Source organism: Camelus dromedarius, chromosome 32 (genome assembly GCF_036321535.1).
Source record: "Camelus dromedarius isolate mCamDro1 chromosome 32, mCamDro1.pat, whole genome shotgun sequence".
NCBI classification, from domain to species: Eukaryota; Metazoa; Chordata; class Mammalia; order Artiodactyla; family Camelidae; genus Camelus; species Camelus dromedarius.
In genome coordinates, this window is record NC_087467.1 from 19,930,128 (window position 1) to 19,957,342 (window position 27,215).

General features: G+C 44.9%; 1 protein-coding gene across 1 annotated transcript in view; it reads right to left on the minus strand.

Moving 5' to 3' along the window:
* Positions 1-27,215, minus strand: part of L3MBTL4 (L3MBTL histone methyl-lysine binding protein 4) — a 192,708-nt gene that overhangs the window by 159,996 nt on the left and 5,497 nt on the right. Inside the window, 2 exon segments of the mRNA XM_064481596.1 lie at positions 1,912-2,003; positions 19,861-19,915. Of these exon segments, the coding sequence (XP_064337666.1) occupies positions 1,912-2,003; positions 19,861-19,915 (147 nt within the window).

A 27,215-nucleotide genomic window follows, 5' to 3' on the forward strand; every position in this document is an offset into this window, starting at 1 on the left:
GTTTAAATCAAATCAAGATAGGCACATTTCACCAGTAATGAAGAGAAAAATGTTTTTAAATTTTCTATGTCAACAGAAGGTGTTTATATCCTTGTAGGTTCATTACTCCAGATGGTAAAATAAATTATAAAAAATAATTGTACAAAAAGAAACTTAAAATAGACCTTCAACATGCAAAAACCGTGCCTGCAAATAAAACAAGTGTACTCTTCTTTAAAAACGTCCACGTTTTCTTGGTAGAATCCGTTTCTGATCTGCATGACAATTAACACGGTGTGTGTGTGTGTCACTGGCATATCTTCTAAAAGCTGAATATCAGGATGGAAACTACACACTAAAAGTAAAACAATACTCACTGTCTTTCGAGTAGCTTTCCATTCAGGATATGCACACTATTTAAAGTTTTACCTTCAACATTCTCAGTGTTAAAAGCTGAAGAGTTCCATCTCAGCTGGCTGACCTGAACACTTACCGTAATATTACTGTTACAATAATGGAGATGAACATTCACTGTCAAGGGCACAGAATCAACACAAAACTGAGTCCAGTCTGATCTTACTTCTTGGGGGGCTGGCATCAACCACCCGCCTTTTTTAGTCTACTGAAACCAATTTCCAATTATGAATCATGCTGACTTCATCTTGGCATATAAATGTAACATGTATCGCCTACATGTAGTGCATGTATGCATATACGTGTGTATTAGAATGTGCAGTCAGGGAAGCACTGTATGTCCCATCCTCACGACAAATCAGACATCATCACGGGCACGCAGAGCAGGACAAGGAACATTCATGGACAACTGACAACTCTTCCTCAAAGCATTATCCGTTATCACGTTTTCTGCGCATATCTCACACCCCAATGAGACGGCAAGACTTTTTGAGAAACCACGTTATAAGCACATTAGCGGTTCAGCCCAGTCTCACGTGGCACTCTGCACAGAAAGCCCAGAAGCTGGGGTGGCCTGCCCATGAAATCACGAGTGAAGACGAAGGCAGCCACCACATCGGGCACATCTACTTCCCCGTGTGCTCATGCTTCACTGGCACCTTCCCAGCAGACAGAGACCAGAGTTCAGGAATTCTAAGTCCTGTCTTTAGCCAAAGAACCACGCGGCCTGCATGCCCAGCCCGCTCACGTCCACGCCACCCGCACCCTCCACGGGGACCCGCTACCTTAACCTTCCCTCGGTGCCCAGGGCTCTGTCACACCTCACAACGTCAAGGTGCAAGTTACACAGCCCAGTCGGTCACTACACTCCATCGGGTTTATCTCAGGACAGAAATCCCACCCTTGCCCTCTGGAGTTGGGTACCTTGGGTAGAGATGGTCCCTAAAGCTGCAAGCCCCTGGGGCCAGTCATCACTGGGTCCAGCAAGTCCACTGAGGCTGCTCTGGGCACCCTTACAGTCAGGGAGGATCTGATTTAGGGGTTCGCTGTCTCCCTAACAAGCTGCCTGACCCACACCTCCATGCAACACATCAAAACAGATGCCTCACACCAGGCCCTTGGGTGGACGTGTGCAAGGTAAGATCAGCTAAGCAGAAGAAAGGCTCCCGCTTGGTGTTTATTACGTGCCTGTTACACCGTGTCCTTCTCACATACAGCAACCCAGGGAGGCAGGTACGGCCATCCCCCTATGTTACAAATGAGGACACGAGGCGCAGAGAGACTGAAGGGCTTGCCCAAGGTCACAGAGCTAGTAGGTAGCGGCGCAGGGCTTCCACCCAGGCGGGCCAGCCCCAGAGCACACACGGAGTCAGCGAGGCTGTGATTAGCTTTGTCATGTCATTTTCCAGCAAAGCCTACTGATCAGATAAGCTGGGTTCCACCTAGACAGATGATTTCATCTTCAGGAATTCTCGTACGTGTTGATTCTGCGAGAACCTATGAGCTCGAGCGGCTCACCTTGGAAAACAGCTCCACGGGCGCGGCCACCGCCTCCTGCTCCTGCAGGTACTGCTCCCAGGACCAGGCTTCCTGCGCAGCTGCGGTGGGGGCTGCAAGGGAAACACAGCGGCTCTTCTTGAGACAATTAGTGACAGAATAACAATGCAACTGACAGTAAATCCAAGAAGCAGGCTCAGTACTTAAACTGATCATCAGAAGACCCTGCAACTAACAGGAAGAGCCTGATCGCCCTTCTGCAACTGTTTAGTAAAATCGGGTGACCACTGCGCTCAGCGCTTCCTGTGCCAGAACAACGTGGGGGACAGCAAATGCATCCCACCCAGGACCCTGCTGAGGGGCACTCAGAACAGGCACTCCTTGCGCCTCCCAAGACGAGGGAACAGGCACAGGCTTTCTTGAAGATGATCTGGGTAATTTTAGGGCAAAAGACTTGAATACTTTTTTTGTTATACCCTCAGTTTAATACTTCTTGGTGTGAGCGTCAACTGGTACAACCTGGTGAAAGGCACTGTGGAAACGTATGTCAAAAGCCTTAAAAATTATTTAGATCCTTTGAACCAGCAATTCTCCGTCTAGGAATCTGTCTTAATGCAGTTACAGAACTCTTCATCACGGGGAAACAGCAGAAACAAACTGAAGGTCCACCAGGGGAGGGCTAATTAAATGCACTAACAGACGTGTCATCTTAATAGAAGGCCATAAAACTACACTGCAGCAGACTGTCTAATGGTAGAGAAAGGCTATGTCAACGATAAACTACTAAATGAAAAAGAAAGCAGTTTTAGGAAACACAATGATCCTTCTTGATAAAATACATAATGGAAATAAAAAAGACTAAAATTATGTAAATCAGAATCTTAAATGAAGTCACCTTTAGGTGTCAGGATTACAAATAATTTCTTCCCAGTTTTCTTTGTACTTTAATTTTCTGCTTTCCAAATTTTCTAAATGAACAGCTGTCCTTTGTAATTCAGTAATAATATCATTTTTAATTAATAAAAATCTGGCCAAAAGGATTAGTAACTTTTTAAGTTTATATTCTATGGTCCAGTCATTCCTCCTCTACGATTAATATGCTAAGGAAGTAGTCATGATTAAAGTTGATGGCAAAAATGTACATCACAACATCGTTACAGCAAAAATGCGAAGTAATATTAATATGGGAGAAAGTTAAATAAATGATATTTAAATATACATACAACCATATACACATATATACATATATGATTACAAAGATGTCAAAAAGTACACTTTTTAAATAATAAAATATCTTGAGTATTTTCTGGGTTTTATTTATTTATTTATTTATTTATTTTTCTATTTATTTATTATTTTATTACCCTAAATTTTAAAATACAAATTATTACACATATTAAACTATTCATGTTTTCAACATACTCATAAAGCCCCTTCCTCGGGCAAGACACAACGCATATACATGTATCCATACATACAAACATACGTGTAGAAAAGAAATTGGAAAGAAACGGCAAAATATTAGTGGTGGTTACACGTGGGTGGTAGGATTAATGTAAATATTCTTTTCTTACTTGTTACTCTCTGCAGTTTTAAAATCCTCACAAGCATTATTTAACCACACACACACTTGCACTAACACACACACTCACATACACACATCCTTGGAGGAGACTGGTAAGAAGTGGTCTGTGAGTGTTAATTCTAACATTCATCTTGCTGCAGAATGTGCCTGAAGAAGGTAGACAGTGAAAGGTCAGAGCTGCCAGAGCCCTGGTGGTGACAGGTGGTCAGACCACCGCTAAGTCCAACATTTGAAACCTCTCAGGACACCAGAGCCACCTGACGGAATAGCAAACATAAAAATCCATCAAGTTGTGCACGAAGATTTCATGCAGACTTTTCAACAGTCAAAAACATATTTTCTGAGCTCCTCTTAATGCACCAAGAAGCATACTGTCCACTGGAATAAAACTAGAACCCAGTCCCTGGTTTAGTCAGCGAAAGATAAATGAATACTATATACTGTTTTTCCCTTTGACAGTAGTATACACAATTGACAAAAAAGAGTAATTTAAGCTCAGACTGTAAGGAAAAAATCATTAACTTTTAGTTTAAATTATATACACAGAGCTCTTCCATTAATATTTACTACTGATCAATCAGAGCACACTGATGTGCTCTCGCTAAGAAATACACTTACTAAGGTATAAGAATTTCAGAAAGCACCTCAGACATCAAACAAGGCTGAGAGAGCTGTCCTTGGCGGGCTCCCTGCTCTGTCTGGGAACAGTGAGACTCTGTGTGATCACACCCAGGAGCGCAGGCTGCCGCCCGTCACGCCATGAGAGACGCTGCCACTCCTACCCCACACGTGACACGTCTCATGCTGCTAAACAGACAAAGCAGTTTGACAAACCCCAAAGAATCTCTGGTAAGATTATTCAACAGCCTTATTTTCATATAAGCAATTCACGACAATTATAAGCTCAACAAGAAAACATTACAGCAGCGTTGGCTCTAAAGCAAATGTAAATATCTCACTTTCTACAACAGCTGCGTTCTTTAAAAACTTGTATGTGAGCAGTGATGTCACCAAGACAGTGACCTAGGTCCTTGCTGACTCTGCTCCCCTCACAAGTACTAATGATCATTCAAGACCAGGACACCCTGAGAGAACCCTGGGACCGGGGTAAGGCTGAAGCCCCCTGCACCTCAGAGAGACCAAGACAGACACAGGAGAAGGGAGAACAGGCTGCACCTGACTGTGGGCCACACCCTACCCTGGGCTCCTGGAGTCCCAGGCTCCTCCAGAGGATGCCAGAAAGAGGATGCCAGGGCCCCGCCAGCCCCCATCCCCAGCATCGTGGGTCACTTCGCAGGAGCCCCTATTCTGACCTTGCCCCACAAGGGCTGCAGGGGTACCTGCGGGGCTCACCACTGGGGACTGGCTGGTGGAGGCGGGGTGGGGCCTGCAACGCTGGCACAGGGGGCCCCCACAGACTGAGCCCACACCTATATCACCCAAGCAAGCAGTGATCCAGCCAGCGGTTCTGTGCGGCTGCAGACCAAGTTGGGGTACACTCTGGCCCAGACACTGATGGGGTGCAGGTCTGCCTGAATCAGATCCCGAGATGAGGCAGCTACTGGCCCTCGAGCCTTGGGTGCTGAGTCACAGCCCAGTCGCTGGGGGCGCATGCCTTCCAGACCACCTGACCAGAAGGGCTGGTGACGGCTCCTGGGAGAAATGGGGCCCAGTGGCTCTGCTCGTCCAGGGAACTCAGGGCCCGGTCAGCTCGAGGTGAGACAACAAAGAGCTTTACTGGCTTTAGACTGCTGCCCGCACCGCCCCTGGCAGGGCATCTAACTCACAGCGCCTCCACCCCATCACTGAACACAGCCTGCCCACCAGGGACCCGCCAGAGCACACAGGGAGCCAGAAGCCCACTCAACAGTCCCGTGTCCATCGGCACCTGAACAGACAGCATAGCGTGGAGCTGCCTGTCTGCAGAGCAAAACCAGGGCCCCACCTGCACACACTCGGGCCTGATGTGGGTCCCTAGACAGGGAGCTGCACAGGCCCTGGGTCCCAGGCTGCCCTCCTCCAGGGAGGGCACTAACTCACAGCCCATCCACGACGGAATGCGCACCCCGTCCCCACCATCTACCAGGCCTGACCAGAGGCCGGGCAACCGTGGAGCCCATCCTCCAGCCTCCCCTGGGCAGGAACCAAGCCGGCCATCCTGTCCAATTGTTCCTGGCCACTGGCCCAGCCCCCACCCCCATCCTCATCCTCAGAGCTTGAACAGGTACCTCACCTCAAAATAAACTCTAATAACAGGCCCCACTGCCCAAGGACTTTACTGGCAGACACACTGGAAACTCAAGCAGAGCTGACTGGTAAGGAACTTTCTCTGACAAAGCAAAGCTGCACAGTCTGGAAGAGGAGCCCCATTACTCAGATGCACAGACACCAACATAAGGAATACAGGATCATGAAAAACCAGGTAACTGTGACACCCGCAAAGGAAACTGACAAAGCTCCAATGCCTGACCCTAAACCAGTGGTGAATTATGAACTGTCAGACAAAGAGTTCAGAATAATCCTCTTAAGGAAGTTTAATTAACCACAAGAAAACAAAGACAACTAAACAAAATTAGGAAAGCGATGCATGAACAAAACGAGTTAATCAGGAAACAGCAACCAGCAAAACAACAAAGGCCCTATGGTTCAAAAATACAACAGCTGAACTGAAAAATTTAATATAGAGAGTTTCAAAAGTAGATTCAACCGTGCAGAGGAAAGAATCAGCAACCTGGAGGACAGGACATGGGAAATCACCCAGTCAGAGGAGCAACACGAGAAAAAAAGGAAAACGAGAGAAAAAAGCCTACGGGAATTATGGGACACAACGAAAAGAAACAATATTCACATTATGGAAATTCCAGAAAGAGAAGAGAAAGAGAAAGGAACAGAAAGTATATTTAAAGCAGTAACAGCTGAAAACTTCCCAAATGTGGGGAGAGAAATGGGCATTTCAGATCCAAGAGGCCCCAAGGATCCCAAATAGGTTGAACCCAGGCAGGACTACACTGAGACACACCGTAATTAAACTGTCAAAACTCAAAGACAAAGAAAGAATTTTAAGAGTAGCAAGAGAAAGAAGTTACGAACAAGGGAACCTTCATAAAACTATCAGTGAATTTCTCAACAGAAACCTTTCAGGCCAGGAGAGAATGGGATGGTTTGTTCAAAATATCACAAGAAAATAACTGTCAACCAAGAATTCTCTACCTGGGAACCTGTCCTTCAGAAACGCAAGAGGGATAAAGACCTTCCCAAACAAGCAAAAGCTGAGGGAGTTCATGACCACCGGACCCGCCTTCAGGCTGTTCTGACCCTCTCTCCAGACCACCCAAACTTTCTCCCTATCAGCAAGAAGGCTGCTCCACTTTCTTATCATTTGTGTTCACTGGAGTAGCCCTTAATTTCCTTCTAGAAATGAGATCTCAGCTCATACCTGCTGAATGGCCACCATCTAAAAGACGAGATGAGTGCTAGTGAGGGTGTAGAGGAAGGGAGCCCTTGTGCACAGCCGGTGAGGCTGTAAACTGACGCAGCCACTATGGAAAACAGTACGGAGGATTCTCAAAAACTTAAAAACAGGCGTATCTGGTTTTCTTCACTTTGCTTTATTGTGCTTTTTTTTTTTTTTTAACAAATGGAAGGTTTGTGGTAACCCTGAGTGGAGCAAGTCTATTGGTGCCATTTTTCCAACAGTATTTGCTCATTTCATGTCTCCATATTTTCGTAATTCTCACAATATTTCAAACTTCTCCATTACTATTATATTTGTTACGACGATCTGTGACCAGCAATCTTTGATATTATTATTGTAATTGTTTTGGGAAGCCGTGAACCACACCCATACGCGGTACCACACTTCACTGGCAAAAGCTGTGCTCTGACTGCTCCACCGACGGGTCCTTCCCCATCTCTCTCCCTCTCTGAGGGCCTCCCTATTCCCTGAGATACAATACTGAAATTAGGCCTGTTAATAACCCTACAATCGCCTCTAAGTGTCCAAGTGAAAGGAAGAGTCGCACATCTTCTACTTTAAATCAAAAGCTAGAGCTGATTAAGCTCAGTGCGGCAGTCACGTGGAAAGCCAAGACAGGCTGAAAGCTAGGCCTCTTCTACCAAAAGGTTAACCAAGCTGTGAACGCACAGGAAAAGGTCTTGAAGGAAGTTAAAGGTGCGGCTCCAGTGAACACACGAATTACAGGCAAGCAAAACCGCGTTATTGCTGATACGGAGAAAGTCCTAGTGGTCGGGACAGAAGCCAAAGCCTAAGCCAGAGCAAGGCCGTAACTCTCTTCAGTTCTGTGAGGGCAGAGGGAGCTGAGGAAGCTGCAGAAGGAAAGTCTGAAGCTAGACGCTGGCTCCCGAGGTTTAAGGAAAGAAGCGCCCCCGTAACACGCCGGCGCCGGTGAGGCAGCAAGGGCTGAGGCAGGAGCAGCGGCGGGTCACCCAGAAGCTCCAGCTCAGACCGCTCCTGAGGGAGGCCACCCCAGACAACGGGGCTCAGTGCAGACGAAGAGCCTCCACTGGAGGAAGACGCCGTCTGGGACTCCCACAGCCAGAGAGGAGAAGTCAGCGCCAGGCCTCAGCGCTCCCAAGGACAGGCTGACTCTCGTCAGGGGCTAACGCAGCTGGTGTCTTTGAGCTGAAGCCAGTGCTCACTTTCCATTCAAAAACCCTAGGGCCCTTCAGCATTTTGCTGAATCTATTCTTCCTTTGCCCTGAAAATGGAACAACAATGCCTGGATGACAGCACATCTGTTTCCAACATCACTTACTGAATATTTGAAGCCCACTGTTGAGAACTACTGTTCCTTTTAAAACATCACTGCTCACTGCTGATGCACCTTGTCACCCACGAGCCCTGAGGGAGAGGCACTGTGAGATTCATGCCGCTTTCAGACCTGCAAACACAGCATCCACTCTGCAGCCCATGGATCAAGGAGTCATTCCAACTTTCAAGTCTTACTGTTAAAGAAACACATTTCGTAAGACTTATCGCTCCAATAGAAGCTGATTCCTCTGAGGCATCTGGGCAAAGTCAAATGAAAACCTTCTGGAGTGGGTCTCGGATTACAGATGCCTTTAAGAACATTCATGATTCATGGGAAGAGGTCAAAATATCAGTGTTACCAGGAGTTTGTAAGAAGTTGATTCCACCCCTCCTGGATGACTTTGAGGGGTTCAAGACGTCAGTGGAGGAAGTCACTGCCGATGTGGTAGGAACAGCAAGAGAACCTGCATTAGAAGAGAAGCACGAGGCATGACTGAATGGCTGCAACCTCATGATAAAACTGAGGGATGGGGAGTTGCTTCTTACATATAAGCAGAGAAAGTGGTTTCTCGATATGGCATCTCCTCCTGGTGAAGATGCTGTGAAGATTGCTGAGATGACAACAAAGGATTCAGAACACAACCTTAGCTGACAAAGCAGAGGCAGGGTTAGAGAGAACTGACTCCAATTCTGAAAGAAGTTCTACTGTGGGTAAAATGTTATCAAACAGCATCGCATGCTACAGAAAAACTGTTGGTGAAAGAAAGAGTCATTCGATGCAGTGAACTTCATTGCTGTCTTATTTTAAGAAATCGCCACGGCCACTCCCACCGTCAGCAACCACCACCCTGATCAGCCAGTAACCATCAACACCGAGGCAGGACCCTCCACCAGCAGAAAGGTCCGCATGTTGAGTACAATATACCCCAGACCAGGCCCGCCTCAACCCGAGGGACTTTTCAGACTCTGTGAACCACACTGTGCCCTGCTTTATCATTTCAGACCTGAAGTTCTGAACAGTTGAGTTTACTTAAATTAATTTTTTTAAGAACCCTTTACTCCGAGACTTTATATGAATGGTCTTCCATATGCGTGTGCTAGTATATTTTTATTCTCAACTCTTCTGGTAAAAATCCATCACAAGAAAGCAGATCAGGCTATTTAAATATGGAAAGAAGCCCTGGTTTCATCTAGCTAGGCGACTTCTTCAGACCTTAAATTTCTCTCTAGCATGGCCCCATTTTACCTACAAAAACGTCTTTTTCGGAGCCCCAGCTCTAGAAGCCCCCAGGGACGCTGCTGCGCCCGGCCCCGCCCTGCGCACTTGTCCCCGCCCAGAGCCCAGGCTGAGAACTCGCCGACAGGGGGAGCCCTCGCTTGGCAGTAAGAATGTCTAGCTTAGGAAGCTGCACAATATTTGAGTGATTTTCTGGACTAAAATTACAAATGTCAGGGGGTGAAGAATGAATAAACTGTCGTTCTTAAGGAGAGAACTGCGTCAGTCAGTCCTGTGACTCGGGCCCCAGGGCAACACCTTTCCAATCCCATCAACCACGAACACAGCCCTTTACAATGTATTCCAACTGCATTTCAGAAGTCGCGCCGCACACGGCTCCGTCGGGCAGCACCTCAGAATACATGGGAAAAACCAATGTCGGTAGCAACCAGCCCATTTTATTACACACAGATATAAATACCGCCTTTCTTTGCAGCACCAACTGGAGATGATAAAACTTTCCTACCGTTAAGACTTATCACCACGAGGTGATAACCCGGAACAGCAGCTCCATGAATGTAACTGCAGCTCCAGACTGACATTCCACCTGCCACATCACTGCAGCAAGGCCGGAAACACTTCATTTGCACATTTAGGCTGTGTCTCATTTCAGGACAAGTGAATTCGAAAATCAGTTATCGCTCCCTCCCTGGCGCAGAGCAGGTGTAGAGACACCACACAGGAAACTCGCCTCTTGTCCTCACGTGCCACTTACTCGAGGGGGGGAGACATGTGCAGACAGACAGACATCACTCCAATCTGACATCTGGAGGGACTCAGTGTTTTGGGGAATACATAGGCACCGGTTAAGAAACCCAAACCATGTATCTGGGAACAAAGTGTGGTACCCAGACCTGCAGCATCAGTATCACCTGGGAGATCATTAGAAATACAAATTTGGGGCAGCAATTAAAATTTGGGGGCATCTACTGAATCAGGAACTCTGGGGGTAGGGCCCAACAAGCTGTCGTCACAGGCCCTTCAGGTGACTCTGACGCAGCTAATGTTTGAGACCTCCTGCCCCAGAGTGAGGGCCAGACTCCGGCCACAGATGGCCCTAAAGACAGGGAGGATGACAATGTTCTGACCACAGCCTTCCAAGCGTCTCCATCCTCCCCTGACGTGAATTTTACAGGACAGCCCATTACCCTAGGAAGCCCTGAGTGATCTCTCTTTCTCGCAAAACAAGTATCTAATAGAACACCACGGGAAGAATTTTAGTCTTAAGTCTACAGACGTGCTGTGAAACCAGTGGAAGTTTTTCAGTAAAGAAATGCCATGGGAAGTTTTAGACTTGTTTCTTCTCTGCCCTGCCCGTTGCTGGTTTTGCGGCACCTGAGATTTCTTTTTTAAAGACACCGTGGGCTGCAGTTTTAGAGACGATGGAACAGAACAAGGAGGGAGATAACAGAGCAGAAAGGAGGCTGTTGCAACAAGCAGGCAGGAGACGGTGAAGTCTGGATCTGAGACAGCTGCCGTGAGGACTGAGGGGAGCAGAAGGACCTGGGTAGGCATCTGAGTGGGGCTGGACACACTGGACGTCGGTGGGAAGGGAGAGAGGACCTGGATGTGGACGTTTCCAGCTCAGGAGGCTGAGTTTATGACTATGCCAGCACAGGCTTAGAGAGCAGGATGAACATATTCACAGAGAGGCTAAATCTCCGAAATGCAAAGGACTCTAAAGGATATGCAGGATGAACTATCTAGGAGGCATTAAAAACAGATTTTTCAGGAGATAGATCCTGACTGGGAACTTGGATTTGGTGGCCATTAGCATTCAGGGGGGCTGAGAACCTCAGGGAGGGCATGCAGAGCACAGAGCAGGCAGGGACAAGAACGGAATTCTAGGGAACACAGTATTTCAGACGTGGACGGAAGGAAGCCAAGCAGTGAAGGACAGTGAGAAGGGGCAACCAGAGAACAGGACGGAGGAGAGAGGGTATTCTTTCAAGGAGAGAGGAGGAGTCCCTACCAAACTAGACCAAAACGTAAAACGACATGAGGACTCTACAAAGCCGCTAATTACAGTACCTGGAGAGACGCTGAACACAGAGGTTGACTAAGATATAGGAGAAGGCAGGGACCTGAAGCTGGAGAAAGAGATGCAACCAAAGCCAGGTGGTGGGATAAGTCTCAGGGTGGTTTCTGTAAGGAAACAAGGAGAGGGTGCTGGTCCGAGGAAGCCTGGAGGTGCACAGGGAGCGGCTGGAGGCAGAGTCTGTGGTCTGCATATGGAAACGTGTATGGCAAACAGTAACCTTCAGAGTGACCAGCTCAACGAGCTGTGAGATTACAGTGACCAAACAGAGGAAACCAACGCGAACATGGTCAATTTCAGCGTCACCACTTTGTACCTAGAAAGGTACTGGATTCCCTGTGGTGCTCATTTCGTGAGGTACACAAACGTCAAACCACTATGCAGTTCACCTGAAATGCGCGTAATACTGTACATCTACCGTATTTCAGTAAAACAAAACAAAACAAACAAACAAACAAAACAATGCAAGCCAGGTGTGCCCACTGATTCAACAAACAGGGTCTTCTGTGTCACAGACTGTGTTAGGTGCTCATGAGTCAAAGATGAATAAGATACAGTTGTTTTTTTTTTCCCTTCAGGAGCTTACAGCTTAGTGGGGAACCAGGTAACCATTGCACAAGGAAAATCTAACTGCAGAGACAGGCGCTAAGAGCCACGAGAACACAGCAGACAGAACAGTCAACACTGTCTTCCGTGCATTATTCATTGTTTTCATTTTTCATTCAACAAATATTAACCAAATGCTTACGATATGCTAGAAGCTTATAATACAGCACAAAACAAATCCCTACCTTTACCCACCATGAATGCTAGTACGTGACGACAGAGATAAATAAGTAGAGTACGTAGCATGTCAGATGGCAATAAGCTTTACAGAGAAAATAAAGCAGAAATGGGGGCTAGGCAACACGAGCAGGAGGGGCTCTGAGACTGTAAGACATGCTGACGTCTCACCAGGAAGAACACAGGCAAGAAGACAACGGAGTGGCATCTTCAATGCAATGAAAGCCATGAAACTGTCAGGGAAGAATTAAACAACCAACAAACACATCCTCCAAAAGGAGTGAAATAATGAAATTTTTTAATACATTAAAACTGAGTTTGGTATGTCCAACTTTCTCTTATAAAATACAGTTCCCATTCTTGACTGAGTCCTTCCTCACTCCTAAAGAATTCATTTTGTCTCCTAGAGATAATTTTTTTTTTTAAAAAAGGCTTTATCAGAGTCAGTCTTCAATCTATTAGGAGTTAATTTTCAAACGGATAGACGGTCAGCTTGGCAAGCATAACCTATCATATAATCTAAGCTTTATCCCCCTAAACTGACTTACCACCTGTACTGTGTGCATCAGCCTGTGTGTAACAGATCCCATTCTCACATCTCTTTCTGGTTTCTCTCTTATGTTCCACGGTTCTTAGTCTAGACCACCAGAAGGTCTGGGATTTCAGTATGAATTAACTGTATCCAATTTAAACTTTAAAGGTGCAAAATGAGAATCACAGCTGAGACACAGAGGAATCTCAGCCTTCCCGGTGGAAGGTAGACAGGAAGACACTGAGAAACTCTAGGACAGACTGATGCATCAGGACACAAGGGAAGAGCAAGAGGAGGAGGAGGAGAGAAAGAGTCAACACCTCACCCGAGAGACGGAATCCGATGGGAGACCAGGAACACAGGGACAGGGACAAGAAGAAATCAAACCGATGAAGGGGCACTTGCCCCAGGGCTGGAACGTGGATCAGGTTTCCTGAGTGCGTGCAGTTCATCACTGGAGGAGAACAAAGAGCTAAGAAACCCCGGAGTTCTTACGGGAAGTCTCAGGTGATGGTGAAGCAAGGAGCACATTTACAGGAGGGGACGTCCGTGTGCAGATCTCCCCGTGTTAACTGATTTCCCCCTTGACATGAGGCAGATGTGGGCAGGCAGGTCTACAACAGTAACTTTCATCACCGAGACTCCTTAAAGAAGACCCGCATAATTACGGGTTGATGTTAAAATACTCCCCTCGGAATACCATGCTGTAAGTCATCAAATTAACGTCGGTCTACATGAGACGGCAGTATCCTCCTCCTAAAGTGATTAACTGCATGTTTCCCTTGATCTTTTCTCCTAGAGACATCTAACGGAGTCCGCTGAACACAACAGAGCTGCAGTTGTTAACACTCCTTTCATTAATTTAACTCTGTCAATCAGAATTTAGACTTTCTTCTATTCAAGATACCCCCTGCTGGGCTTCAATTAATGGACATTCTTAGAATATTATTCAAGACTGTTTTTCCTCTCGACACTGAAAGTCTCTAGAATGAATTATTTCCCAAATCATATCTTAACCTCACAGCTTGCCAGCCTTTCAAAACACGAATCATTGTCAGTGAATGTAAGTTGAAAACCCATGAAGGAACACTGGATTTCAGTTCTCCTAGCAGGCCATCTGGGGCAAAAGACAGAACTTCTATTAGTTGAAAGACAACTAGCACTGTTTAAAGGAAAGTTTTTAATGTAAAAAACATCTAGAACAGCTTCAGGAATTAAATTCCTGAAAAGCACATTCATTCAAAGCAGCAGTGAAGATTTCATTCGCTGCCACCGGCCTCTTCTCCTCTGGGCTCTTCAGGACTGTTTGGGGATGAGAGCCCTTGGTGTGGACCTGAATTATGTTGTGTAAAAACGCAACAAGAAAGTGCCAGAACTGTAGACCTCACGACTAAAAGTCCCTAAACTGAAGGTGCTCAATAAAGGCACTGTTCCCTTAGAAACAGGCACAAAATAATTTCCATTTCCTGCAAGGAAGCCCAGAGTCATTCTGCAACTGAGAACTTGTGGAGGCAGAGCAGCAGCGCTCTAAAGATGTCCACACCCTAATCCCCAGAAACTGCACGCCATGTTCCACGGCAGAAGTGCTTCTGCTGATGTGATTAAGTTAAGGTTCTTGAGATGGGGAGATTATCTTGAACCATCCACGTGGGTCCAGTATAATCACAGGGGTCCCTAAAAGTGGAGAAGCTTTCCCGGCTGTGGTCAGAGGAAGATGTGACTATGACAGAAAAGTCAGAGAGACGCTCCCTTGCTGGTTTGAAGACAGAGGACAGGGCCATGAGCCAAGGAGTGCAGGTGCCCCTAGAAGCCGGAAAAGGCACGGAAGCAGAGCCTCCCCAAGAGCCTTGGGAAGGAACGAAGGGCCACAGCTCTGCCCACTGCCTTTAGACTTCTAACCTGAAGAACCAAAGGGAACAATCTTCTGCTGCTGGAGCTGCTAAGTCACGGTTACGGGAAGCGATACCGAGCTGGGCGGCGGGAGTAATAAGTACTGTGTAATAACAAGTACAGTAAACGGCTCAGACTCACCACCAAAAAGTCTCTAAATGCTCAACAACTGTGAAAATGGATCAAATAATCATACTTAATTAAATACACAAAAAATAAGGAATTCACAAATAATAAATGAGATTAGGACCACGAGTATCACATGGTAGGTATTGTATTCTCTGATTTGAACAAAGGTTCACTGCATAAAATACAGACATTATAAAATAACTTTGAAAATGCATCTAGAGTTAATGTTTCCTCTCTCTTTAGGCTTATGTTCAGGGATCTGATTTATATTAGCTCGTGCTGTCTAGAAAAACATTTCACCATCCTAGCATTTTTGTGCAGAAAGTTTATAATGCTAACTTTCCAAAATAATTTTAAATATAGCCATAAAGTGTCAGGGCTGGGACGTATCCAATAAATCAGCTAATCATTTTAAATATGAAAGAAGTGATTTCCCTAAAGAAGGTTTAGTTTTGGCATAAATGTCTTACTTTGTGGAGCCATCACACTGATAAGCCATAAATGTGCACTAATTTAAATAACTGGTTCCAATTCCCAAGCATCCCTTCCGCGCTTTAAAAATCATCAATAAAATATAGCTTCCTTGTCAAATTAAATCCTGAATTATTGAATTCAGATTTGCCATCCATAAAAAATTAATTATGGTAACAACAATCAGAGAAAAAGAATTCCTCCCAAGGTCCTGAGTGCTGTGACGACAACTACAGATAATTAAAAGCACAAAGAAAACGGCAAACCACAGGCTTATCTTGGGAGAATACTGTCCAACACACAAGAAAATCAAAGTAGTAATGTCATAAACGTCTAAATCCTGGCTTTATACAGCTTTATGGTTAATTGGGAAAAAAAGTTTCTACTCTAGAATCTCCATCACAGAGGCAGATCCCTTGCAGGCAGAACGGACGGGTACAGAGTGCTGGGGGCCCCAGGGGACACAGGGAGAACCACCCTAGGCCCGTCCCTGGAGCCCACCGGCCTGCGCTCCCGCCAGGTCCTGGGGCTCCGTCTTGGTCCCACACAGGACTCTCCTCTCTGCACCAGGTGGGGCGGGGGTCTGTCTCCTCAGCCTTCTGCTCAATCTGCTCCCCCAGAGAGGTCTCCCTGGATCACAGGATCACCTACTGCCTACACACCTGATGCCCCCTCCCGCCCCTCCCACCAGCTTCCTACCCAGACTCTTTGAATGCTCCACAGACCCTCAATCTTCAGACAAAGACCCAGCACTGCACCTCAAGTGCAGTCCCCACGTTCCCGAGGCCGGTGACTGGCACCCACACTAGGCCCAGTGACACCTGCTCCAGCCCCTGAAGTTGGCCCTTCACCAGACCCGGGGGCCCCTCCCTCCTAGCATGTGCGGAACCTGGAACAGTCAAGCAGCCGTCTCCTCGGCCCTCCGCCGTCCCCTGCCCTCCCCACCCTGCTCCAGGGGTAGCCCAGAGTCCTCTCCCCACAGGAGAGGTCACCACCATCCTGCCCAAAGCCTCAAAGTCTATTAACTTTGCTTCAATGTCCAGGCAGCTCAGCACAGCAGACACGGCCCCACCAGCCTGCAGCCTCACCAGCCACCTTCTCTAATCATCTCTGCAGTCAACATGCGCAGGGGACCCACCCTGGGCTGGGCTTCACAGCCACAGCAGCAGACAAAAGCAGGCATGAGGCCTCACTCGCAGACTGCCAAGTCTAGTGGGGAAGAATCAAATAATCCAAAATATACTTATAGACTACACTCTGCTTTCATAGAATTTAGGGCCTTGAGAGTGCAGAGCAGACAGCCCAGCCTCGTCTGGGACATCAGAGAAAGGCTTCCTAACAGGGGCTCCAGGGTCAGCGGGCCTGAGCAGCACACACACAACTGAGTCAGACACACAGGAGGCAGACAGAGGAGGTGCAGGGACCCAGGGCGGCACCTGAAACAGGGCCAGCCCGTCAGAGCACGAGGGCTGAGCTGGTGCGGGGTGGGATGAGGCGGAGGGGAAGGAAGGGAAAGCCCTTCAGTGAGATGAAAGTTTAGTATGATGTCTGTTTCGTGGACTATTAAAGCATTCATGGAATTAAAGAATTTTTTTCAGTACATAAAACTGGCAAAGTTTATTACCAAGAAACTAACAGATCTCTGAAAAATGGTTTTGGTTTTACAAGACTGAAAGATGACAATCCATGACAGGAGATGTAACACAAGGATAATTAAGATATTAAATACCAACTGAATTAAAAGACCACACACAAAAATAAACTCAGAATGGTTTAAAGACTAAATATAAGACTTGATACCACAAAACTCCTAGAAGAGAACAAAGCAAAACATTCTCAGACATAAATCTTCATACTATTTTCTTAGATCAGTCCCAAGGCAATCTCCTCCCAAGGCAGAAGAAAAAAGCAACAATAAACAAGTGGGACCTAATCAAACTTAAAAGCTCTTACACAGCAAAGGAAACTATAAATTAAATGAAAAGACAACCTATGGAATGGGAGAAAAGTATCTGCAAACAGTGCAGCTGACGAGGGGTTAATATCCAAAATACATACACAGCCCATACAATTCAATACCAAAGAAACAAACAATCCAATCAAAAAATAGACAGAAGAGCTAAATACACATTTCTCCAAAGAAGACACACAGATGGCCAACAGGCACATGAAACGATGCTCAACATCACTAATTATCAGAGAAACGCAAATCGAAAGCACAATGAGGGATCAGCTCACAGCAGTCAGAACGGCCATCATCAAAAAGTCGACAAATGACAAATGCTGGAGAGGCTGTGGAGAAAAGGGGACGCCCTACACTGCTGGTGGGAATGTAAACTGGTGCAGCCACTATGGAAAGCAGGATAGAGGTTCCTTAAAAAACTAAAAATGGAGCTACCAAATGATAAAGTAGAAAGGCCACAGCTGAAGTGGAAAGCACCACGGCTTCAGAGCTCCCAGCTGCAGCTTCAGTCCCCGCAGCCACCGTTCCCTAGTCGGGCTGACCCTGAGGAAGCCAGACAAAGCTCCCTCACCTGTTACGGAGGGGCCAGTGTCAGCAGCACAGACTGGGCATCCAGTAAATTGTTTTGTAGTGATTTTCAAAGAAATATCTTGCTTGTTGTAAAATCACTACTAAAAATTAAGCATTTATTTTTCAATACAAGTTTCTGTTCACATATAAATATGCATGAGTCCATAGTTTTTGTTTTTCTTTTGTTATTATTTTAAAGACATAAGGTAAGTGGCTAAATCTCATTTTGCAAGCAGCCTACAGAAAAAAATTAATCTATTTCCAAGAACTACAGGAGGAAGATCCCCACTGTACTACTAAAACAACAGGCAATTTAGGGAATGGTTTCCTTTATCCCATTCAAAGTGGTAAAAATATAAATCACCTCAAAAGTCCCTCAAATAATTCAGTCTGCATTCAACGAGCAGTTTGTAGCATCTGTATACACAAAGCAACCCTCATCCTTCTTCTAAACATCTGGCTGCGCGCCACAGCCGGAGAAAACAGCTACAACACCGGCACCAGGCCTGGAGAAGAGTCAGCCGGAGAAGGGCCCTTTGGGGAAGGGACAACTGACTATAAAATGGGGCTGAACAACAGCAAAAAGTTGCTTTCTAGTAAAACAGGAAAATGATTCGAGACAAACATATAATTGGCTACGATGAAAACTATAAATACTAAATCATTAAAAAAAAAAAAAAACCTTAGGTTGGGGGACTGAACATTTGTAATTTGTTGACCTAAGTCTGCTTTTCTTTTTCTAGAATAAATGCTTCAACCATGAAATAAAAGAATCTAAAACAATTTACATTAGTGTGAAAATACAGCCGCGGGGGAGAAACAACACCATAAATCACAACCTCTCTGAGGGAAAAATCTTTCGGAAAAAACCCTGCTGTTAGGGCCAGGTACAGCCCAAATTTATTTCCCGATTCCAGTGTTGCATAACAGGAGTGCACTTCAATGAAGCTGAACACCAAGTTACATAATTGTCAGATTACTGTATTCTATTTTGCTTTTTCAGCAAAGAACGTGGTGGGACTTGGGGTGACAGCAAAAAAAAGAAAGAAATTTAAAGCAGAATATTTTGCCTCTAATCAAAAACTTTCATTTCAAAAATCATTTAGGTAGAAGATCACAAATTTTCAACATTCTGTCCTAAGACTAAGCATTATAAAATGGTCTTTAAAAGCCTCAATACTTGTTATCATCCTTTAAGGCATTTTCAGTTGTTTCCATTATTGGAGGGGAAAAAGCTTGCTCAACACATACTTACGGGACTTTATAAGGTCATTAGGGGAGAATTATCAAATTTACATGCTTCCTTCCCATCGAGAACAGCACAAATGTTGCATACTCAACTACGTTTTACAGAAAATTTAATAGCAGCTGTCTGTTTGTGCAGCATTAATCACAATGTGTGTGGAACAGATATTCCAGGGAAGTGGCATCTGTATTTGTTGATTTAAATTTAAAGCATCAGAGAATTAGTTGAATATTAAGAAGCTGTTATGTAAAACCTATTGATATATTAATACCCATAATTAGGGATATTCGTCTTGGAGCAAATGTACAATCTCCTCTGAAGCACAACTTCCACAGAAGAGTACGAATGCGATCATTAGAAGATTAAACCAATCTGGGAAAAGCTCAAGCAAAGCATTATAAATAAACTAAGTAGCATCACTTATTTTCTCATTCACAGGCACAAGTTCACAAATCAGAAGCTGTTTTACTCAAAGCTTCTTTAAAAGGCAAAAAAATGAGATAAGGGCTTCAGACTTTTTCTTGAGACATACATACATTTGAAAATCTCAGATGACACTGATAGTCTCAGAATTCTGAGTATGTGAAACACTGTCAATAAATGGTACTATTATCACAGATTTACATCAATAAATCTAAACCAACTACAGCTACCTAATAAAAATGCCATTTAAAAGTCATTCATCATAAATGAAACTAAAGAGTGGTGACTATTACCGTGACTCAAGGGGGTCCCACCATCCCTGGGCTTCTTCTCTTCTCCAGCTTGCTCCTAGAACACAGAAAATGTGGTTGAGACCCTATTTCTGGATATTTGTGTGGAACACTGAAAACTAACTTTCCTGTCTGCAGGAAGCCAGGAAATGTAAATATGCAATACTTCTGATTAGTTTCCAAGAAAAGCTGACTGTCATCAAAGAAGATGAAAACTCAGCAAGTGAATTACACAGAACCTTTGCCTCACTGATGGATGTTGGTGACAAAGGACTACCAGGACTTAGTACGTCTGGCCAACAGCTGTCCCTTCAGCTCCCTCCTGCATAACTCTGGGGCACATCTCTTTAAGCCAGGGCGAGGGTGACTGGCTGTCCCAGGTTGCCTGGGACTGGCCTGGTCACAGCACTGAAGTCACACAGCGGGGCAGCCCTTCGGTCCAAGGTAGACCAGGAGGGCTGGTCACCCTAAAGCCGACAACCATCAAAACCCAACCCAAAAAGGAAACTTCAGGTGACAGTAACACAAAGTTTTGAATCAAGGTTTCAAAAAAGAATCATGCATATTAATAGTTTAATGAGTGCAAACTAGTTTTTAACTGTTTAATTAGAATTTATTTTGTGATTAAGTACACTATTAAATTTCACCTTTATATTGTACTTTCTTGCTTCTTAGTCTGGCTTTAAGGTACGAAATACAATTTGTGCAGTCGTGTATCATATAAATGTTCAACAATCCACATATATCTAGTATGTGATTACAGTTTCTTTACTGATGAGGTGAGCAAACCAAACCAACAAGACTGAAGATGATTGCATCAAACTGCCATTTGCTTACTCAATAGAATTGATTGTGATAGATTCCTTGAGATGCCTTAGCTTATGCATATAATTTATTTCATTTTTAAAGTTCATATGGTTCAAGGTTCATATGAAAACTTACTTCTCTGTCCTTCCCCATCCAGTCAACTCAAGATACCTCTACCCAGTAATCATCATTACTAGATTTGGAAATAGCCTTGCAAAGTTTTCTTTATAAACATGCAAAAAAGAAAAAGATATATTCTTTTTTTTTCCGCTCTTGTGCACAAGAGACAGTGCATCATAATACTGTTTTCTATCTTTCTTTTCACTTAAAATGGCCTGGAGATCGCTATCAGGTAGTGGGAGCATGCTCCTTCTTTATGTGGTTGCACAGTATCACATTGAATGGGTATTTCACGTCTAGATTGTCCCCAGTCTTTTTTCCAGTCATATAACACTGCAGTGAAAAACTAGCACACGCGGCATTTTGCACACGTGCCGGGATGTGTACAGAATCTTCTCAGAAGCAGACGTGCCGGGTCAGATGTCCTGCCAGTCCGGCCCCACATGAGCCCCACAAGCCCCAGATCAGGTCTGTTTTCCCAGAGCCTTGCCAACGGGGCATGTTACCAAATTTCTGGATTTTCTTCCCAGATGAAGAGAAAAGTAGTATCTCACTACAGTTTTATTAGCATTTGTTTCATTATGAAGAAGTTGAAGATCCCTTTGTATATTTTAAAGCTGCTGGTATTTCCCCTTCCGTGAAGTACCTCTTCACAGCCTTGGCCCATTTTTCTGTTTGAATGATTACTCATCTTTCGGTCTTGATAAATTAGGAAGACTAGTCTTCTGTCTACAATATGAGAGGCATTATTTATTTTTTTTCCAAGTCAGTCATTTCTCTTTTTCACTTTTCTTACAGGATTTTTAATATGCAGAGATTTTTGTTGTTTGTTATTTTGAGAAATGAAATTATCAGACCTCCCTTCCGTGGCTTCTAGAGGTGAGTGATAGTGAGACCCTTCTCCACTCCCACATAAAAACCTTCTTCTCTGTTTGTGTCTGTTACACTTACGGTTCACTTCTTACACTTACATCTTTGACAAATCTGAATTTGTGCCGGGACATGGTGTGAAGTTAAGACACGCTATTTTTGCCCAGGTGGCTACTCACCCGTCCCAAGACCACTTAAGGGACAGCCCCCACCCTCATCAGTCTAAGATAAGGGTTCTGCACATTAAATCCCCGGGTGCACTGGCTCCTGCCTGCGGCTTGTCTCCTCTGTTTCTGTCGCTGACCCGTCAATCCAAGTACCGGAGCCACGATGCTGTACTTACTACAGCCTGATTTAAATATGCTTCCTTGGCTGCTGAGTGTTTCACACACAGTAAGAGGGTTCTGTTCTGTTCAAGTTTTAGTCAGCTGAGAGTTCACACCCCTGCTCCTCCCCTCACCAGCTGTGTGACCCTGGGCAAGTGATCTAACTTCTCTGAGTTTCGGTTTCCTAATTTATGACTTGGAGATAATAACATCTTTACTGAGATGTAAGGATTAGAGATACACAGGTAAAGCCTTAGTAAGCACGTGCCTCATGGCAGACAATTAATGGCAGCTATCACAGGTATTTTGCCAGATTTCAAATTGCCAAGAACATGGCAAAGGTGATAGGACATCACCCCTCAATGCATTAAGATGTATGTCTCCACCTCAGCTGACTGGAGGAGCGTCTCCTGCTGGCCTGTAACAGTGGGCGCCACATTGTGAGAGGGCCATGCAGCAAGGACCTGCAGGCTTCCTGGAGCTCAGACCAGCCCCTGCTGGACAGCCAGCAGGAAAGCAGGAACCTCAGTCCTACAACCACAAGGAACTGAATTTTGCAGACCACCAAATGAGCTCGGAAGAGGCCACTGAGCTCCTAAATGAACTTGGCCAGGCCAACCATTTGATTTTACCCTTTGAGACTCTGAGCAGACACTCTATGTAAGCCATGCCTGGACATCTGACCTACAGACAGAATGACGGAACCATAAATGGTTGGAAGCCACTAAGTTTGTGGTGATCTGTTATCATCAGTAGAAAGTAGTATGTGCTTATTTCTCCTTTACGAGTTAGCTCAGGAAGCTGTCTTTGACTCTACTTCCTCCTCCCTGCTCCACACATGCTAAGCTGGATAACTCCTGAAGCCTGGAAATATCCTATACAGATGTCTAACACTGGGTCCCATCTGCTTTGTTGAGTTTACTGAAGGCAGACAGTGTCTTAACCATCTTTCCTCTCCAAAACATAGCTTGGCTAGCTTAACAGATACCTGCTGACTGAAGGCATGAGTGCAAGGTTCAAGATTAGTACCTTTGCATCTGGCAGATTTCACATCCAAAGTTATCATGAATACCTTTGTGCAATTAATAAAAGTTGCATCCTTACAAAACATACTGTAACCCAGCGCTTCTCAAACTTCAACATGCACATAAATCATGTGAGAATCTTGCTGAAAGGCAAATCTGGATTCAGCAGGTCGGGGGAGGGCCTAAGAGTATGGGTTTCCAACAAGCCCCTAGTCAAGGCCGCTGCTGAAGGTCTGGACCACACAAGGTGCCACGCTCGCCAGGCAGCAGTGGGCGTGGCAGGCAGCAATCCAAGCCCTCCTACCTCTGTTCCACTGCATGTGAAATCATGAACTGAATGGGGTCTGATTTTCTATGGTAGCTCTTCACCCCAGATTCACCTCTCCTGGCTCACTCAATGCACAGGAAATTTACATAACTCAGAACAACATAAGTCTCTTCCCATAAAGGTTCTACTGCAAAACTGGGACAGTAACAAGAAACCGTATTCAAGGGTTGATTATGTGAGCAGAACAGCTACTGAAGCATTTTTATAATCATCGTATCATTCAAATATAAAAAGAAATTTATAATATGCTGTCTGTCACTCACTCGGTGGATTAGGATGTTTGGTTCACACTTTATTTGCTATTGAAATTCTGCCTAGTTAGAAGCAGCATACTCCACACAAAAATAACATTACCTTTAGCTTCAAAGTTAAATTACCCAAGCTCCTTATGTCCACATGTTTTTCAAATGGAACAAAGGTACAGAAATGTAGAGATACACATAAAAGTCCATGACTTTGTACTGCAGAATAAATCTACATTTCTTTTACTGACCTCATTTTTAGAACAATTTTTTTATAAATAAAAAAGGGATTTAATATCAAATGATACTGCAAGAATGGTGAATCTGGGGTCAGGTAACCTAAGGCCAAATCCTAACCCCACCCACAAAGAGCCCGGTCGGTACCTGTGAATAGATGACTTGTGTTCTCTGGACCTGATTTCTTTTGTCTGCAAAATAAAGGGGCCGGACTAAATGTTCTCCAGAGCTCCTGAGAGCTGTAACAGTCTCTGCTTTTGTCCAGGCTAATTAATTATTTTGTAAAAGTAATAAATCCACACTGTTATTACTGAATAGAGAGTTCATTTTTTTTTAAGGGAAAAAATGAGCACTTTCCCTTATCCTCCCAACCAGAACACTATAGGAAATCAGTATGAACTGAGAAAAATAAAACCATTACTGCGACTTCTCGGGCTTCAAAGTTTAGCTCTGAAAATTGAAAACAGAGCTTTTAGAATAAAGAACATTGCTATACACAAAATGTTATGATAACTCACAGAGAAAAAAATGTGACAATGAGTGTGTATATGTCCATGAATGACTGAAAAACTGTGCTGATCACTGGAATTTGACACAATATTGTAAAATGTTTATAAATCAATAAAAAATGTTAAAAAAAAAAAAGAATAAAGAACATTGCTCAGAAAGGGGGGGAGATAACAGTGTAAGGAACATAAAATAAGTGTTTGCCATGGTACATTTCCATCAGCCAACTTAAAATCCACCGATTCGGAAGAGAGGATTATGAGGCGGGAAAATAACCAAAAAGGCTTGACACCGTGCCCTTCCCGATGGCCCCAGACGCTCCATGTGCCTTTACGATACGTTTCAGTGATGTCTTCTAATTAATCAGCGCCCGCAGTTCCCTGTCTGAGAATTCCAACCCAGGAAGCAAGACAGAAGGAGTTTCGCCCACTAATTTGTGTTTGGCAATTTCTGGCCGTCACCTTGGCTCCGTCAGATAAAGCCCCTCCTGTCTCTCCCTGTCTGACAGGTCCCTCGGACACACAGGGATTTTCCAACACCTGGCTATTCCTCTTATGCACGAATGGAGGGTGACGCCCTCTGGTTTAACAAACTACAGAAAACACTGAAATCCCACTTAATGACCCAGTAATAAAGTACTATTAGAATTTCACCTCCTGTCTCAAGTTCACTTTTTATATTCTCTTTTGCTTTGATCCCATGTGGTTTACAGCATGACGATAAATGAAATTAACCTTTCAGATAAAAATACAGGGCAGGGTGGGTTCCTATTTCTCTACACACAGAAGCAAAGGCCCTTGTTTTGTTCAAATACTCTAAATGAAATCTGTCCACCGTATTTATTAATCATGATTTTTATTTTCTGTATTTTGTGACGGACATTTGGGGACCCTGTGGACAGGGGAGATCCAGCTCCTGGAGACAGCAGACTATATGCCTGGGACCACGCCTTCGACGTGCAAACCCACCAATGCTGAGTCCACGGCCCTGTCCCCACTCCTTGTCAGGCCCCTGCAGTCTGGGACACTGTCCCCTTGCCCTAAAGCACCCCACGATCAGGTGCTGGACAATCAGTGACAGCCCCTGTAGCCAGAGACCAGAGAAATTACTCAAAGCTGCTTCACCTGCTTCCCTGCCTCACCTGCTCACTTCCGAGAAAAGTGAAGTAGAGGCTTCTGTCCACACTCCCCCTCTCCCTGCCGCCTCCTCCCCCACGGGCCCTGCCTGGTGCGACGCGCCCCTCCTCTTGGGAACGTGACTCACACAAACTGTCCTTTCAATGGCAGCCATCTCTCAATCTGTTCACCTCGCTATACCTGAACCAAAACAAAATTCCAGCTATACTTCAAAACAGTATTTGCTAAGACGTATAACTAAAAAGGGGGGAAAAATCTAAAATACCTTTACGAACATCTTCTCTTGATGGCTTACGTACAGATGTACTCTACTGGCTGATGCATACTGATCCCAGTCATGTGTGGGAAAAACAAAATGCGTAAAAAATTAGATACCACTGAAAAATAAGAAACTAAAGCAATCCTAAACATTTTTTCAGTATCTATTTGAGGATATTACAACAAAGATTTCATTACACGACACCCAAGCTGAAGCCAACCACGGCCCCCTCCCGTGGCTCTGTCCAGTCCGGGGGCCACGGTACCAAGCACAACGCCCTCTGCTCTTCCATCAAGACCCCCTGAGCTTGGCCACCCAGACGCACTCCATTCATCTCACCATTTCATTATGTGCCCAAACTTAGACGTGTTGAAATAAAGCATCTGTTCTGTGAAAGAAACCCAGCCCCAGGCTGGTAAAGGACTTGCTTGTCCTTGGTCACACAGCAAATCATCATCCAGATATCCTGACCCCCCAGCCCAACACCCATTCTGCAAAACGGCCAACAGCAACACCAGCTCTGTCAGACAAGTCACAACAGCCGTTCTAAACCCACCGTCGGTCACACGGCGGGTTCCAGCCCCACACTCAGCCTCGCGCTGCCTCCCTGGCCAGACGCCCCTGCTCTGACCCTTCCCCTCTCTTCTCTCTCAAGGTTAGCCGCCTACAGAACACCCACATTTTAAGCAAATAATTTGCATTCCCTTATTTTGCATTTTACCAGGTTGGATTTTAAAAGACATTTGTTACAACAGCATTAAATATGCATTAGATATTTTTATTTTTTAAATAAATGAAATCAAGCATTAAATATGGACGTCTTAGATACCCTTCATCCTTCAAGATCAGACTCCAGCCCCACCGTGATCTCCCCTACCCCTGAAGCTCAGTCTTAGAGCTTAGTCTACACGGTGCATAAGCTAGTTCTCTTTTATTCTGCAATACTCTAAGATGCTTAAGAATAAATGTTGCTATTTCTCAACATTCATAACTCACTAACTAGATGCGGATTGGTAGATTTTTAGGTGCTGCAGAGGGAAAGAATGGGAACAAACATTTATTCAGCATCAGATATTTTATATACACAACTAGACAACACATCTTTCATTCCTGTCTAGTGAAATAAAATTTCCCTTTTTTATTTGAGAAACTTGCATTTTTATGAAGGAAATTTGAAATTTTATAGCCTACATATGGCTTGGGGTTTTATGCCCAGAACACCCACATACACACCAAACATCTATGAAATCACCTTGAAAAAAATGCTTAGTTTCCCCAGTTGTCTTGTGGCAACACTTTGCCAGTCAATCCTAAAGGTGGTGGGTGGAAAAGGCTACCAAAGGCACTTGCGATGACACTTGCCTTTGTGCCGGATGTTGTGAAAAGCATACGTGAGAAGGAGTCTGATGGGGTGGGGAAACTCCACGCCAAGTCTGCAGCGGCACCAAGAGACCAGCACAGCAACGAGTCATCCACACGGCAGGGTTTACTGACACCACTC